The sequence below is a fragment of the Solanum pennellii genome, chromosome 5 (genome assembly GCF_001406875.1).
Source record: "Solanum pennellii chromosome 5, SPENNV200".
NCBI lineage: Eukaryota > Viridiplantae > Streptophyta > Magnoliopsida > Solanales > Solanaceae > Solanum > Solanum pennellii.
The window spans coordinates 3,406,323-3,420,242 of NC_028641.1; the positions used below are offsets into that span (position 1 = coordinate 3,406,323).

General features: G+C 31.0%; 1 protein-coding gene and 1 pseudogene across 6 annotated transcripts in view; both read left to right on the plus strand.

Moving 5' to 3' along the window:
- Window positions 1-1,593: 1,593 nt before the first annotated feature.
- LOC107019807 (LEAF RUST 10 DISEASE-RESISTANCE LOCUS RECEPTOR-LIKE PROTEIN KINASE-like 1.1) overlaps window positions 1,594-13,920 on the plus strand; it is a 19,736-nt gene continuing 7,409 nt past the window's right edge. Inside the window, exons 1-5 of one of the 6 annotated variants that reach the window (XM_027917245.1) lie at window positions 1,594-1,729; window positions 2,115-2,841; window positions 2,928-2,972; window positions 3,231-3,482; window positions 3,565-4,674. In XM_027917245.1, the coding sequence (XP_027773046.1) occupies window positions 2,118-2,841; window positions 2,928-2,972; window positions 3,231-3,482; window positions 3,565-4,532 (1,989 nt within the window). In that variant the 5' untranslated portion in view covers window positions 1,594-1,729; window positions 2,115-2,117 and the 3' untranslated portion in view covers window positions 4,533-4,674. The other 5 variants (XM_027917246.1, XM_027917247.1, XM_015220179.2 and 2 more) reach the window with 5 other exon arrangements.
- LOC107019822 lies at window positions 5,039-6,849 on the plus strand (annotated as a pseudogene).

Here is a 13,920-nt window from a genome sequence, read left to right on the forward strand (position 1 = left end):
ACTTCTTTTTATGATTTTTTTGCTGGTCTTAAGCTATGTTGCTCGGACCTTCTATTAAAATGTTGCTTATGCACCCGTATCAGATCCTTAAAAGGTGCATATTTTGAGGATCTAACACACATCGAATGATATTTCTGAAGAGTAAGCACCATAGGTTCCGAGTACAATGATGGTAAATCAACTTATTTAACCATGGTATATTCAGGATTGAACATTTGAAACATGGATACTATAATATATAGGTCAAATTAACATAGGATAAATCAACAACAAAGATCGCGCTAATACCTTGTTGAATAAAATGGGCGTTAGAGCTAACTTAGTCCCAAAAATTAATTCTCGAGATGAGGACTATCCAAGATCATAACACGAACAGTCCATTCCGCCAATCAATATGTGACACTTAACACAATTCATTTGTGTATGTCCACAAGTTTTGTGGACAGAAAAACTGATAAGACAAGTTTTATCTAGCATTCAAGTCACTAGGAATTTGAAAGTGATGAGACATTTTGAGGTATATTATGCTTCACACAAATATTTTCGTTCCAATTTATGTGACGTAATTTGACTCAAAACATAATTTAAGAAAGATAAATTTTTTTTGACACTTGTGATCTTAAATATATCATAACAGTTGTCTGGTCTCTAATTATAAGACTTTAAAACTTGTGATTTTAAACATATCAAAACATGTATGTGACTATAAAAGCTTTTTACTGGGAGTAAAATACAATGTTTAAAGTTTAATAGTTTCAATATGAAAACAATTCATTCTCTTTGAAAAGAACTAATAAGAAAATAATACCATATAAATTGAAATAGAAAGAGTAACAAATAATGTCCGCATCCACAAGTTCTATAGAAAAAATCATTAGTAAGCCACATAAAAATGAATGGTTATCAATTGAATATCCTTTATCAAAAAATTATTCTGTGTGCATATATAAAAGATATACTCAATATATAAATCAAAATTACTTTTTATTACATACGTATTAAATCTTGAACACTTTTCACGAAATTCCTGACAAACAATCATTTTCAAATTGTATCACAACATATAATTTCAAAATAAAAACATAGAATGAGCTAAATGGAAACCTCAATTAATTCAAAGATAAAAATAGACATGTGTTGTTTTCACATGAATAAAAACAATGAGAAATTACTATATACTTTATACTATATTCTATAAGACCAAGTCAATTATATAATATGAGCGACAAATTTGTTCCAATTTCTTAGTCTTGATGGTCCCTTTTTCTTTTTTTGTCTGTTTATTCAAGACTTGCTAATATGTCCCAAAGTCTAGCTGAGAGTGTTTGAAAAAATTTGATAGATCAATTATTTTCTTTGAATACAAGTTGGGTCGAAGCTAAAATTTTAATCAGAAAAGTCGAAATATATATAAAATAATATACAAAAAAGCTAAGAAGATTCAATATAAGAAGCGTTTTTCTCTTAAACAAGGTTTATAAAAGCGTGAGTCTAACTTAGTCGGTCCAGTGAATCATAAATTATATATAAATATAAAAAAATAGAAAAATCACTAAGCTTATAATTTAAGCAAAATTATTATAGACAGAGTATTCACATATTTAAGTTTAACAAACTCATAATTGACCATTTGCTTACTATTCACAATTTTCATACCCTTCGCTAAATTTCTAGCTGTGTCAATGATCGTTAGGAACTTTCTTTTTACATCGTCATACTATCTTTTAAGGTGTGAGTTGTGACTATAACTATTTCGTTTTTCGTTTTCATGTTTCGGATGTATCTGCGTACCATTTAAATTTTAGAAAACTGAAATGAGTGAAGTTGTTGTTAGTATACAGAGTCATGAAGTCAAGTCTATCTACTTGTTTCAATGTGAAAGCTTCAATCTTTTTCTTTTTCCTAATAAGTGTAGCCCTTCTTATACGTTTGGTTCCACATGGTGTTTCTTTTTGACAAGTTTTTCAGTTAAACTAAAGACTATTTAATAGATCTAGGTAGAGTTAATACTGTATAATGAAACAAACTTCAGCTAGTTTTCGTCTTCTTGTAGTATGGCTTTTGCTTCTTCTTTGTTTTGCTTACTTCTATCTTTTTTTCTGATGTTAGTTCAGGCAATGGGCAGAAATGATTCAACTTGTCCAAAGTCATTTTCATGTGGAAATCTTACTGATCTGAGCTTTCCTTTCTCTCTTTCCACACAACCTGACTGTGGAATAATGTTATTAGCTGGTTGTAATGCTAAACCATATCCGAGAATCCAACTGCTTCCTCGAGGAGATTCGTACTATGCTTTAGGAAATCTGTATAATTATACAGTTTGGCTCGAGGACCCCAGGTTTCATGCCAAGTTGAGGCAACACAAGTGCCAGGCTTTTAACGAAAAGTTTTCCTTACCACCAGGCTCTCCTTCTATTTCTTTTAAAATCGTCTCATTGAATTTTCTCGACTTCATCAAATGCAACAGCACTAGTAGTAGCACCCCAAACATTACCAATAAGATGAAAGATCATTTTGCTGGTTATAGAATGTACAATGGCTGTAAAGGCTTTAGCATATACTACAAGCTTCCTGGAGGTGATGGTAAACACGTTCGAGCAGGCAATCTTCCTGCCAACTGTTCACTTATCAGATTGCCGATAGGCTCGCTATCAGATGATGGTGGTTTGTTCAATATGTTAATTGCTGGTTTTCTAGTAGAATGGAAACTGTCTGAGGACTGTTACAAATGTCACTATCGCGGAGGTCAATGCCAGACTAATATAACCAACAAATTTCATTGTGCATATCCAAATAAGCCACATGATCAAGGTCATCAAGAAAATAATCAACATGAACAAGGTTCAGTCACTCAGTGCATATTTCTTAGTGTCCTTTCTTGTCTTCATATAACATATCAATCATATTTTTCCTATTTTTTTCTTTAGATGTAAAAACGGCTAGAAGAAAGTTCAGACCGACTCTGGGAGCAGGTAGTTAAATATACATTAACTGCAGTTTCATTTTGTTCTATTCTATTACAGAAATTCAATGCATATTGTTTGAATCTCTTCTTAATTGTTTAAAAATCTCAAAACATTTTCTTAATGATAAAACGATGATAAGCGAGGTAAGTACTTTAGCTTACACAAAATGATTGAATAGTGAAGTTGAGAGGACACTTTTTTTTTTTCCTTGTGATGTTTTCTTTTGTCTGAAAACCTCTGATTACTGATATTTTTTTCCCCCAGTTTTTGGTGTATTAGGATTGGTGATAATTTGTGTAGCTGTCTATTTTATCTGGCGTTGCAAGTGGAGGAAATTTAATCCACCCCACTTCCTCTCAACAAGGAAATTGTCATATATATTTAAAAATGATGTTGAGGGAGGCAGTATATACTTTGGCATCCCAGTGTTCTCGTATTCGGAACTTGAAGACGCCACAAATGATTTCAATTCCTCTCGAGTCCTTGGAGATGGAGGTTTCGGAACTGTTTACTATGGTGAGAGACTTCCTAATCCAACTGAGCTATGCTTCAATTCTTTCTCCATGTGTGTGCCTAATACTTGTTCATTAATGACTAGGAAAACTTAAGGATGGACGAGAGGTTGCTGTGAAGCGCCTTTACGAGCACAACTGCAAACGAATGCAGCAGTTTGTAAATGAAATTGAGATCCTTACTAGGCTAAGGCACAACAATCTTGTTACCCTCTATGGTTGCACTTCAAGGCGTAGCCGTGAACTACTCCTTGTCTATGAATACATTCCTAATGGAACTCTAGCTGATCACCTCCACGGTGATAGAGCGAAGAACAGATCACTCACCTGGCCAGTCCGCTTGAACATTGCCATAGAAACTGCTGGTGCATTGGCTTACCTTCATGCTTCTGACATAATACACTGTGATGTCAAGACTAATAACATACTCCTTGATCAGAATTTCAGTGTCAAAGTTGCAGATTTCGGGATATCACGTCTCTTCCCAAATGATGTCTCTTATATCTCAACTGCACCCCGGGGTACCCCTGGCTATATCGATCCAAAGTATCACGAATGTTACCAGCTGACCATAAAAAGTGATGTTTATAGCTTCGGGGTAGTCCTTGTCGAGCTCATTTCATCAATGCCAGCTGTAGATTTGACTAGGCTTAGCCAAGAGATTAATTTGGCTAACTTTGCAATAAACAAGATTGTAAAACGTGCATTTAACGAGTTGATTGATCCATCCCTGGGGTTCGACTCAGATACAAAGATTTTGGAAACGACCACTTCAGTGGCAGAGTTGGCTTTTCTATGCTTACAGACAGATAGGGACATGAGACCTACTATGGTTGAAGTTTTGGATACTCTAAAGGAGATTCAGATTAGTGAATTTGACAATGAGAAGAGAGCTGACTCTAATCTCAATGGAAATGAAGCTAAAATTGTTACAGCATCCCCTTTCGCTGAATCAGAAGATAAGTTTATGCTGAAACAAGTTAAATCACTACCTTATCCAAATTCTGTTACTAATAAATGGGTTACTTGCTCTGATATAACTACTACAAAGTAGTTGAAAGTTCTATACTCCCTTTCTTTGTTATTGATGTGAATTTTGAGAGATTACGAATGTATAACTGTATGAGTCAAAGTGATTCAATATTTGATTTCATTATATAAGAGCTGTGACATATACTGGCAGGTCCTTCAAAGCAGTGGCTCCGTCCAAAGACCCTCTCTTATTGTTGCATATACTAGTGAGCAATGCAAGGTTGTATATTTGTTTTTTCATACTATCTTTACGTGTCTTTTAAGGTGTGACTAGAATCATTTCCATTGTTGTTTTCACCTTTGGATCTATCACTGAAATGAATATTGCTTCTATTTCGACAGTTCAAGTCATCCATTTCCAAAGACTTAGAAGTTGCTGTTTTTTTTCTTTTTGCAGACTTAAGAAGTCAAGTCTTACCACTGGTGTCAATGGCTAAAGGCCAATGTAAGAATTTCCTTTTCTCTTCAGCTTTTTTTCCCCCAAAAAGTCTGACCCATCGTATACGTTTGGTTCCACATAGTGTTTATTTTTGACAAATTTTTCCAGTGAGAAAGACTTGTAATAGTTACAGTGTTGAAAGTTACGAAACTTGATCTTATAAGAGAGTTCAGGTGAGCTAGCTAGAATTACGATTCACAAACCGTCTAGTCTTTCCTCTTCTTGCAGTATAGATTCAATATGGCTTTGGCTTATTCTTTTATTTGCTTATGTGGGAATCTTACTGACTTGAGCTTTCCTTTCTCTCTTTCCACACGTTCTGATTGCGGACTAATGATCATGTCTGGTTGTGATACTAAAACAAATCCAAGAATCCAACTGTTTCCTGGAGGGGATTGGTACAATCTTACGGAAAAACCACATAATTTTACAGTTTGGCTCTTGGACCCGAAGCTTCATACCATGTTGAGGCAACACGAGTGCCAGACTTTTAGCAAAAGTTTCTCCCTTCAAAACTCTCATTTTATTTCTTTCACTACCCCTAGGCTTCACGACTTCTTCGAATGTAGCAGCACCAGTCGTAATGCCCCAAACACTACCTGGAAGAAGAATGATCATTTTGCTGGTTATAAAATGTACAATGGTTGTAAAGACTTTGGCATATACTACAAGCTTTATGGAGATGTTGATGAAGACATTCGAGCAGGCAATTTGCCTGCCAATTGTTCACTTATCAGATTGCCAATTGACACGTTCGCATATGATAGGGATGTATTCAATATGCTTCAACTGTTTCTTCATGTACCTAACTCTTGTTCATCAATGACCAGGGAAAGCTTAACAATGGACGAGAGGTTGCTGTGAAGCGTCTTTACGAGCACAAACTGCAAACGAATGCAGCAGTTTGTAAATGAAATTGAGATCCTTACTGGGCTAAGGCACAACAATCTTGTTACCCTCTATGGTTGCACTTCAAGGCGAAGCCGTGAACTACTCCTTGTCTATGAATACATTCCTAATGGAACTCTTGCTGATCACCTCCATGGTAATAAAACGAAGGATGGATCACTCACTTGGCCGATTCGCATGAACATTGCCATAGAAACTGCTGGTGCATTGGCTTACCTGCATGCTTCTGATGTAATATGTCAAGACTAACAACATTCTCCTTGATCACAACTTTAGTGTTAAAGTTGCAGATTTTGGGATTTTAAGGCTCTTCCCAAATGATGTCTCTCATATTTCAACTGCACCCCGGGAACCCCTGGCTATATCGATCCAAAGTATCATGACGTTACCAGCTGACTAGTAAAAGTGATGTTTATAGCTTCGGGTGGTACTTGTTGAGCTCATTTCATCAATGCCAGCTGTGGATATGAATAGGCATAGCCAAGAGATTAATTTGTCTAACTTTGCAATAAACAAGATCGTAAAATGTGCATTTCATGAGTTGATTGATCCATCCCTGGGGTTCAATTCAGATACCAAGATTTGGGAAATGACTAGTTCAGTGGCAGAGCTGGCTATTCTGTGCTTACAGACAGATAGGGACATGAGGCCTACTATGGTTGAAGTTTTGGATACTTTAAACGAGATTCGGACTAGTGAATTTGGCAATGAGAGGAGAACTGAGTCTAATCTCAACGCGAATGAAGCTAAAATAGTATAGCTTCTCCTTTCCAAACAAGTTAAATCACTGCCTTCTCCAAATTCTGTGACCGATAACTGGATTACCTGCTCTGATATAACTAGAACAAAGTAGTTAAAAGTCCTATACCCCATTTCTTTGTTATTGATGTACATTTTGTGACTACAAATATACCAGATGTCTTGAGCTGGAAGTCAATTCAGTTTGTAGTTTCATTATTTAAGAGTTAATCAAAGAAAGAATATTTCTCTAGTTGTTGTAGCAGGTTTTGTTACTTTATTTTCAAGCATATCATTAGTGGTAGATTCAGAATTTTCAATAAAGGGGTTCAAAGTTCGTAGAAATAGATACACGGATTAGCCGGAAAGGGTTTGGCATTAACTATATATACATAAAATATTATTTTAACCATGAATAAATAGTATAATTTTCCGTCGAAGGAGATTTACCAAGGTGGCTCCGCCCCTGATATCATACATATAGTTACATTTCAGGTAACCTAACCCAATGGCACTAGAAAATTATACACTTCCAGTACAAAGAAGAGGTTGTTGAACCCTCGCAGGTCGGAGAATGTAAAGGGGATCACCAGAGTCACAGTGGCTCCTCCGTCCAAAGGCCCCTTCCTTGATTCAGGGTAAAGGTGTCAAATGGGCGGGTTGGGTTGAAATTGAAAATATTACAAAGGGTTGAATAGAAATCGGGTTGGGTTTTGACCCGTCCAAGTTACTTTGGGCTCAAATGGACTAAAAAACGGGTTGGATCTTGACTCGCCAATTTGACTCGATTAATTTCAATAATTTAACATATTGTATTTAACTTTTATAATCACAATTTGAATTTTCGCTCAAGAATTTTTTGTTAAAAAAGTAACAAATGGATAAATAAATCATAAAAAAATGTTAAATCGATAATAATTCATACTTTCAATATAGGAACATATCTTAATAAAAAGTTCTAAAACGAGTTGAAATTGGAGATTGAATTGGGCTCAATTGAGAATTCTCTTTAAATGGGTTAAACTTGAATGGGTTGAGATCGAACCCAATTCAAATTATATTGAGCCCAACCCTTGAAATTTTGGGCGGATTGGGCGGGTTACCATGTTTGAGTTTATTTTTGACACCCCTACTTCAGGGTCAAAACTGGTGATACAGAAAATGAATGGGAGAAAGTTGATAGTATCCATATCAACTATGGACATGAAGATGCGAGATACGATCTGGGATTTAATGAATTAAATGGACGGACAAGATTAAAAGATGAAGTCTTAAAATCAAATTGGGTTGGAGATTGAAATGACTAAAATTGCAATTAAATTAGCTAGAATTGGAATGAAAGAATAGTTATAATTGGAATGAAATTGAAATTAATATGGTCAGAATTGGAATGAATCAGAATAAAATAGGCTACAATGTTAATGTTTTAAAGAAATACTATTCAATTCAAATACTACAAATTATAATATATTTTATATAATTAAAATCACTTAATTTTAAAATATTTGACTAGAATAATTATTTCGAAAATTTATTAATAATTTTTAAAAGTATTTTAATAATGGGAAAAGGGTCTGATATACCCATCAACTTTGTCATTTAGAGCTGATATACCCCTTGTTATGAAAGTGGCTCATATATACCCCTACTTGTAAACAAACGGCTCACATATACTCTTTTCCTCTAACGGAAATGAAAAAAATAATAATTTTAATCTAAATTTTTATTATTTTTTTCTAAAAAATATAATCTCATATGAGTAAATTTAATCCTCGTCAAACATATTTTTTTTGACTTTTTTTTGTTTAAATGACTAATTTATAATTATTATTTTGATAATCAAATTTATTTATGTTTCACTAATATTCTTGTAAAACTTATTGTAGATGACCAAATTTTTTCTCCGAATACGAAATTAAATTACAATACACAAAAAAAAAATATTTTAATTTTTTATTCTTTAAACTAAGGAATGAAAGAAAAAAACAAAATAAGAATAAGAAATTCAAATAATTATAATAAAAAAAGTCAAAAAATAATTTATGTATGAAAAAAATTAAAATATACCTTGAACTTTGATAGAAGAATCATATATACCCCTAAATAATTTTTAAAAAAAAATTAGAAGTAATAAATATAAATTTAAAACTAATTTTTTAACTTCCGTTAAATGAAGGGTATATGTGAGCCATTTTGTAACGGCAGGGGTATATGTGAGCCGTTTGTATAACGGTAAGGGCATATATGAGCCACTTTTGTAACGAGGGGTATATCAGCTCCAAATGACAAAGTTGAGGGGTATATCAGACCCTTTTCCCTTTAATAATATTTACAATAATTTTATGAAGTAAACATACTAAAAAATATATAATTTTGGACGAAATTGACCGAGACTCGAGATAGAATAGCATTCTTAAAAATGATTAAAGGTCGGTCAAAATTTGGTGTCAACATAGCTCCTATCCCTTTTGCTTCCTTGGTGACTCAGTTCGCAATCTTCGATTTGAAAGTGAGGGATGCTTAGGGTTTAGGTTTAGGTTTAAACTTACACCATGAATTTTCCAGAGCTTGCTGGAGAACAATGTTTGGGTGTTGGAATTCCAGGTTGGCTTTTCACAGCAGATGGGGAAGGGAATATGAATTTGTTCCATCTCAATTCTCGCGCTCTTATCAAATTACCCCACATGAACACGTTGAAACGTGCATTCTCAAGGTGAACTATTTGTAATCACTCGAGATGGAATTTTTGACCATCCAGAAACAAAGACCTATGGCGTCGAAGAATTCATTGTTAGCAAGGTTGAGGTTGATAATGAGAGTTACGATGAGGTTAATGATTTGGGCAACACATCACTTTTCCTCGGATTTAGCGCCTCTGTGGCTGTTGACGACGTTCAACAGTATGGATGCAAGGCTAATCGTATATATTTTACTGATGATTGTTCTTGCGCGTACTATGATATTGAAAAAGGAGGCGGCAAGGACATGGGCGTATATGACTTGCTTGACGACACAATCGAGCCTCACTATACTGGTGAATCGTATCATAAATTTAGTCCACCTATATGGATCTTCAACACTCCTTTCATTGCTTGACTATTTTCTTTATTGTTATCTCCAATCTACTATTTCCAGAGTAACTATTTTCTATCTTGTGTAGCTACTTGTTAATTTCCTAGCTTTCTTTCTGTTATGTAATTCTTCTTATTTAAATTAAGTACTACTTATTTTCTTTAATCCATTTTTGCATGCTATATACAATGTTATTTCGTAGATGGTTTAATTATCGAAGACTCCTCTAAATTAGCATCGATGTGAATATTAAAAGTAAGAAAAAGTATAAGCTGATGAACTCTGTTTTCTTATCGTATAAAAAAAACATCTAACCAAGAAACTACTTGATAGTAAATTTCAGTCGAGAATGCATTTAATTACTCCAGCCAATGAATTCCATTTGCTCTAGGTAAACCCTAGAAAGCATAAACTTTTTTTTAAAAATATGATAAATTAGTCAAATTGATTTTTGAAAAGTGTAAGTGATTCGAGGGAGTACAAATCATCTACACAAATTAAGGTAATTTAAGAGTTTAAAGGCGATGCCAAACCACATCTCAATATTATCCCTTTGCTAACTTTTATATCAAAATTTTCAATTAAAATAAATTATTAGTCTTAATGATACCAATGCAGTACTGACATCATCAATTAAACGAACTTAGTTACAGGTGTTGACACACAATTTTGAATAGATTAATTATCGAGCATTTTCAATTTCAAACGATAATACTTTGCAAGTTAGTTTGAATAAATTTTTCATTTTTATAATTTTAAAATAATATATGTTGTTTCATATAATTGGTACGTTTTATGAATATTCAAAAAGATTAATTTTTTACTCAAGTGTTTTGTTAACTAGTTTTTGAAACGTGCGTTGCACGTTTATTCTTTATTGTTATATAAATTCGTATAGGCCTAATCTAACGTTGATAATTATCAATTATATTATTCTTTTGTATATGTTGTTTTATGCAAAAATAACAATGTCAATCAATTATTTTCATTTAATTTGGTTATTTGTTTGCAAAATAAAAAAATGTTGAAAAATATAAACTAATTAAGATAATATAGTATGTATTGTAGTGGTGAACTCTTGCTCTAAATTTAAGAATGGACACAAACATATCGAACAAAATTATAAAAGACATAATGAATAAATATATATTTATTATGTTAATGAGGGAAAAAATGACCAATGAATTGATTTTACATAAATTTATAGGAATTATAAGATGATGAAATACAAAGGTAAAGTGAACTTATATTTTTTGTTCACTTTATACAAGAGATCATCACCAAAAAATCTATTAAAAGACAAAAATAATTGCAACCCAAAAAAATTATAATAAAATATAAAATCACCAAATAAAGTGCAAATATTGCACACACAAAAAGAAGGATCATTTGAGCAAGATATCTAAGGAATATTAGTAAAAAAAAATACACAAATAATGATACCACCGACTTTAAAAGAAGTTTCATCATATAAATTAAAAAATTATCAAAAATATTTATACATAAATATTGTTTTTGGCTATTCTTTATATTAAAGTAAAGACATTATCGAAATCGAAAGAAGGGCCATTATATGTTTTGTCTCCAACATTTCCACGATGAATCAATATAACTCTTCAAACCAAAACTCAATATTGTTTTGTATTGAATCCCAAAAGTAGAAAATGGGTATGAATGCATGACTATGAATAGTTTGTAAAAGTTAAGAATATAGAACTAATAAGATGATTTTTACTTTGTTTGATAGATCATTTGACTATGTGATTGAATAATATGATTATTTTTTTCAAATTTATAGAATCCTTTAAAGAATATGAAAAGGTCATGATTCCATGGAAGATGAGAGGAATTAAAATTTTTAATTAAAGTAATAACTAAGAAACTAAAACTTTTAATAAATGTGAAAATATGTAACAACTTTCTACATTCAGATTCAATGTATTTTGTTTAAAAGTCTATTAATACAACTTTAAAAGTTAATGAAAAACATATTTTTATTTCCAACGTTTGATGAGTATGATTAATTAATTAAATAGAATATTATTAAATGAAATTATCTTTTTAAACTTATATCTAATTTGTAATATAAAAATATTTAATAGAAAAATCACTAAGATAAATGCAGTCATAGTGAATAGAGTAATTCTTTGATAATGTGGTACTAATTGATATTCTCAAAGAAATTATGATGGGAAAATTTTCTATTATGGGGAAAAATGTATACAAAAATGAATCTTTTTGTCTTTGCAACTATACGAATTCTAATTGAATACTAAAGGGTGTGAAATTGCAATATTTCTTAAATAGACTATTAAGAACTTTTTAAATTAATTGAATTAGATATGAACAATAAAAGAGGAAATATTATGAAAAGGAAAAAAGAAAATTAAAATGTAACTATTTAATAGTTAATTAATTAGATATATAATATTTTAATTTAGTATAGGGACAAAATAGTAATTCAACTTTGAAGTTGAGAGCTTCCCACTTATAATAATACTAGTTTCTGAGCACATGCTTCGCACGTGTGTTTCATGTGAATTTTTATAGATACGTTAGAATAATGTGAGTGTGTGTGTGAATTGTATTGAATAATAAAATATAACAATTACAAAATAAAAATAAAGACTTACGGCAATAAAACATTCAAAAAAAACTAAATTAGAAGTCTAATAGAGAAAAAAAAAGACAAAGACAAACAGACTTAAGAAAAAATACAATGTAAACATTATTCTTATAAGACTGATATATATATAGATGAAAAAATAAGTACATAATTAGTACATAATTCTCTAAGTTCTCATCGATTTCTTTTATATCCTATCAAAATTTAAGAGTCTTTTTCATCTACATTAACTATAGAACAAAAATTATAGTCTAATAATCTTGGTAAGGGTTTCATGAGATAAAGAAGTTGAATTTATATAGATTAATTAGAAGGAATATCAAAAGATATCTTAAAATTTTAGTTTAAATATTTGGAGGTTATGAATATGAAAAGATGAGAGTTATGGATGTTAAGAGTAAGTTGAATAAGTAATTAGAAAATAATAATAAATAATTGAAGAATAAGAAGAAGATGATTAAAGTTAGCAAACCATGTAGAAAGAACAACTAAACTTCTTATCACGTAATTAAGCATCAATGAATTTAAATTTATGAATCTAGAGTCATTTTTTAATAATAATCAAGAGGACATTATCAATGTGTGTGTCTCCATTTTACAGATTTGCACCCTTTAAATTATTAAATTTCGTTATTTATCATAAAGAATAGTACTTTATCCACACAATTATATTATTTATGAGAGGGCGTAAGGAAAAAGTTATCAGAAGAGGAAAAATATAGCAAGTAGTGACTATTTTTTTAAAAAAATTAAAACTATTATATACATATAGATTATAGATGATAAATATTAATAAAGTAGATGTTTAATTAGGAATTAATATTAGGAAGTCTAAAAGTCATTAACATTTTAATTAAACTTATATAATCTAATATTTAAATATTTTATAATAATTTAATTTATAGGGGTAAAATTGTAATTCAACTTTCAACTTTTTTTGTTCATGCTTTTAGTATTATACTAGTTTCCGTGCACGCGCTTTGCGCGTGTAATCCATGAGTGTATTATTTCTTAAAAGATAATACTATTAAATAATAAAATATGTCTAATTGAGATTTTTTACTTTGTTTTACTACTAATTGTGACACTCCAATTTTCTGACCTCCAAGTAAATGCATCGAGATAATAATATGAGAAATTAATAAAATAAACTTTGTTTGTAATTCAAAAAATAAGTTTGCAAAGCTAAAAGGAAAAATAACAACTATCTAAATTAAATTTCTTAATAGTTTCGTTTTATTGGTAGAATAATGCTAGATAGTGTAAGATTAACTTTGAGTGAAGGAAAACAAAACCTTTTAACTTTTTTAATGAATGTGTTTTAAGTATTGTATTAAATTTTTATCCACAAACACTTTAAACTAATTAGTTAACTATAAATATTTAAAACTAAGATGTAAAAAGTTTTATCATTTATATTTAAAAGGATATTTATGAATAACTACTATTTTTATATAAAATTTCTGTCATACATAACTTATCCACCATTAATCTAATATTATATGTTTCACCTTTTTTTCCATAAAAAGAAAAGAAAAGAGTAAACATCCTATTTTATCACATTCATTCTTAAAGATGAAAATTAATGTATATGTAAAAATTATAAGTACGGAGAAAAGAAAAAAA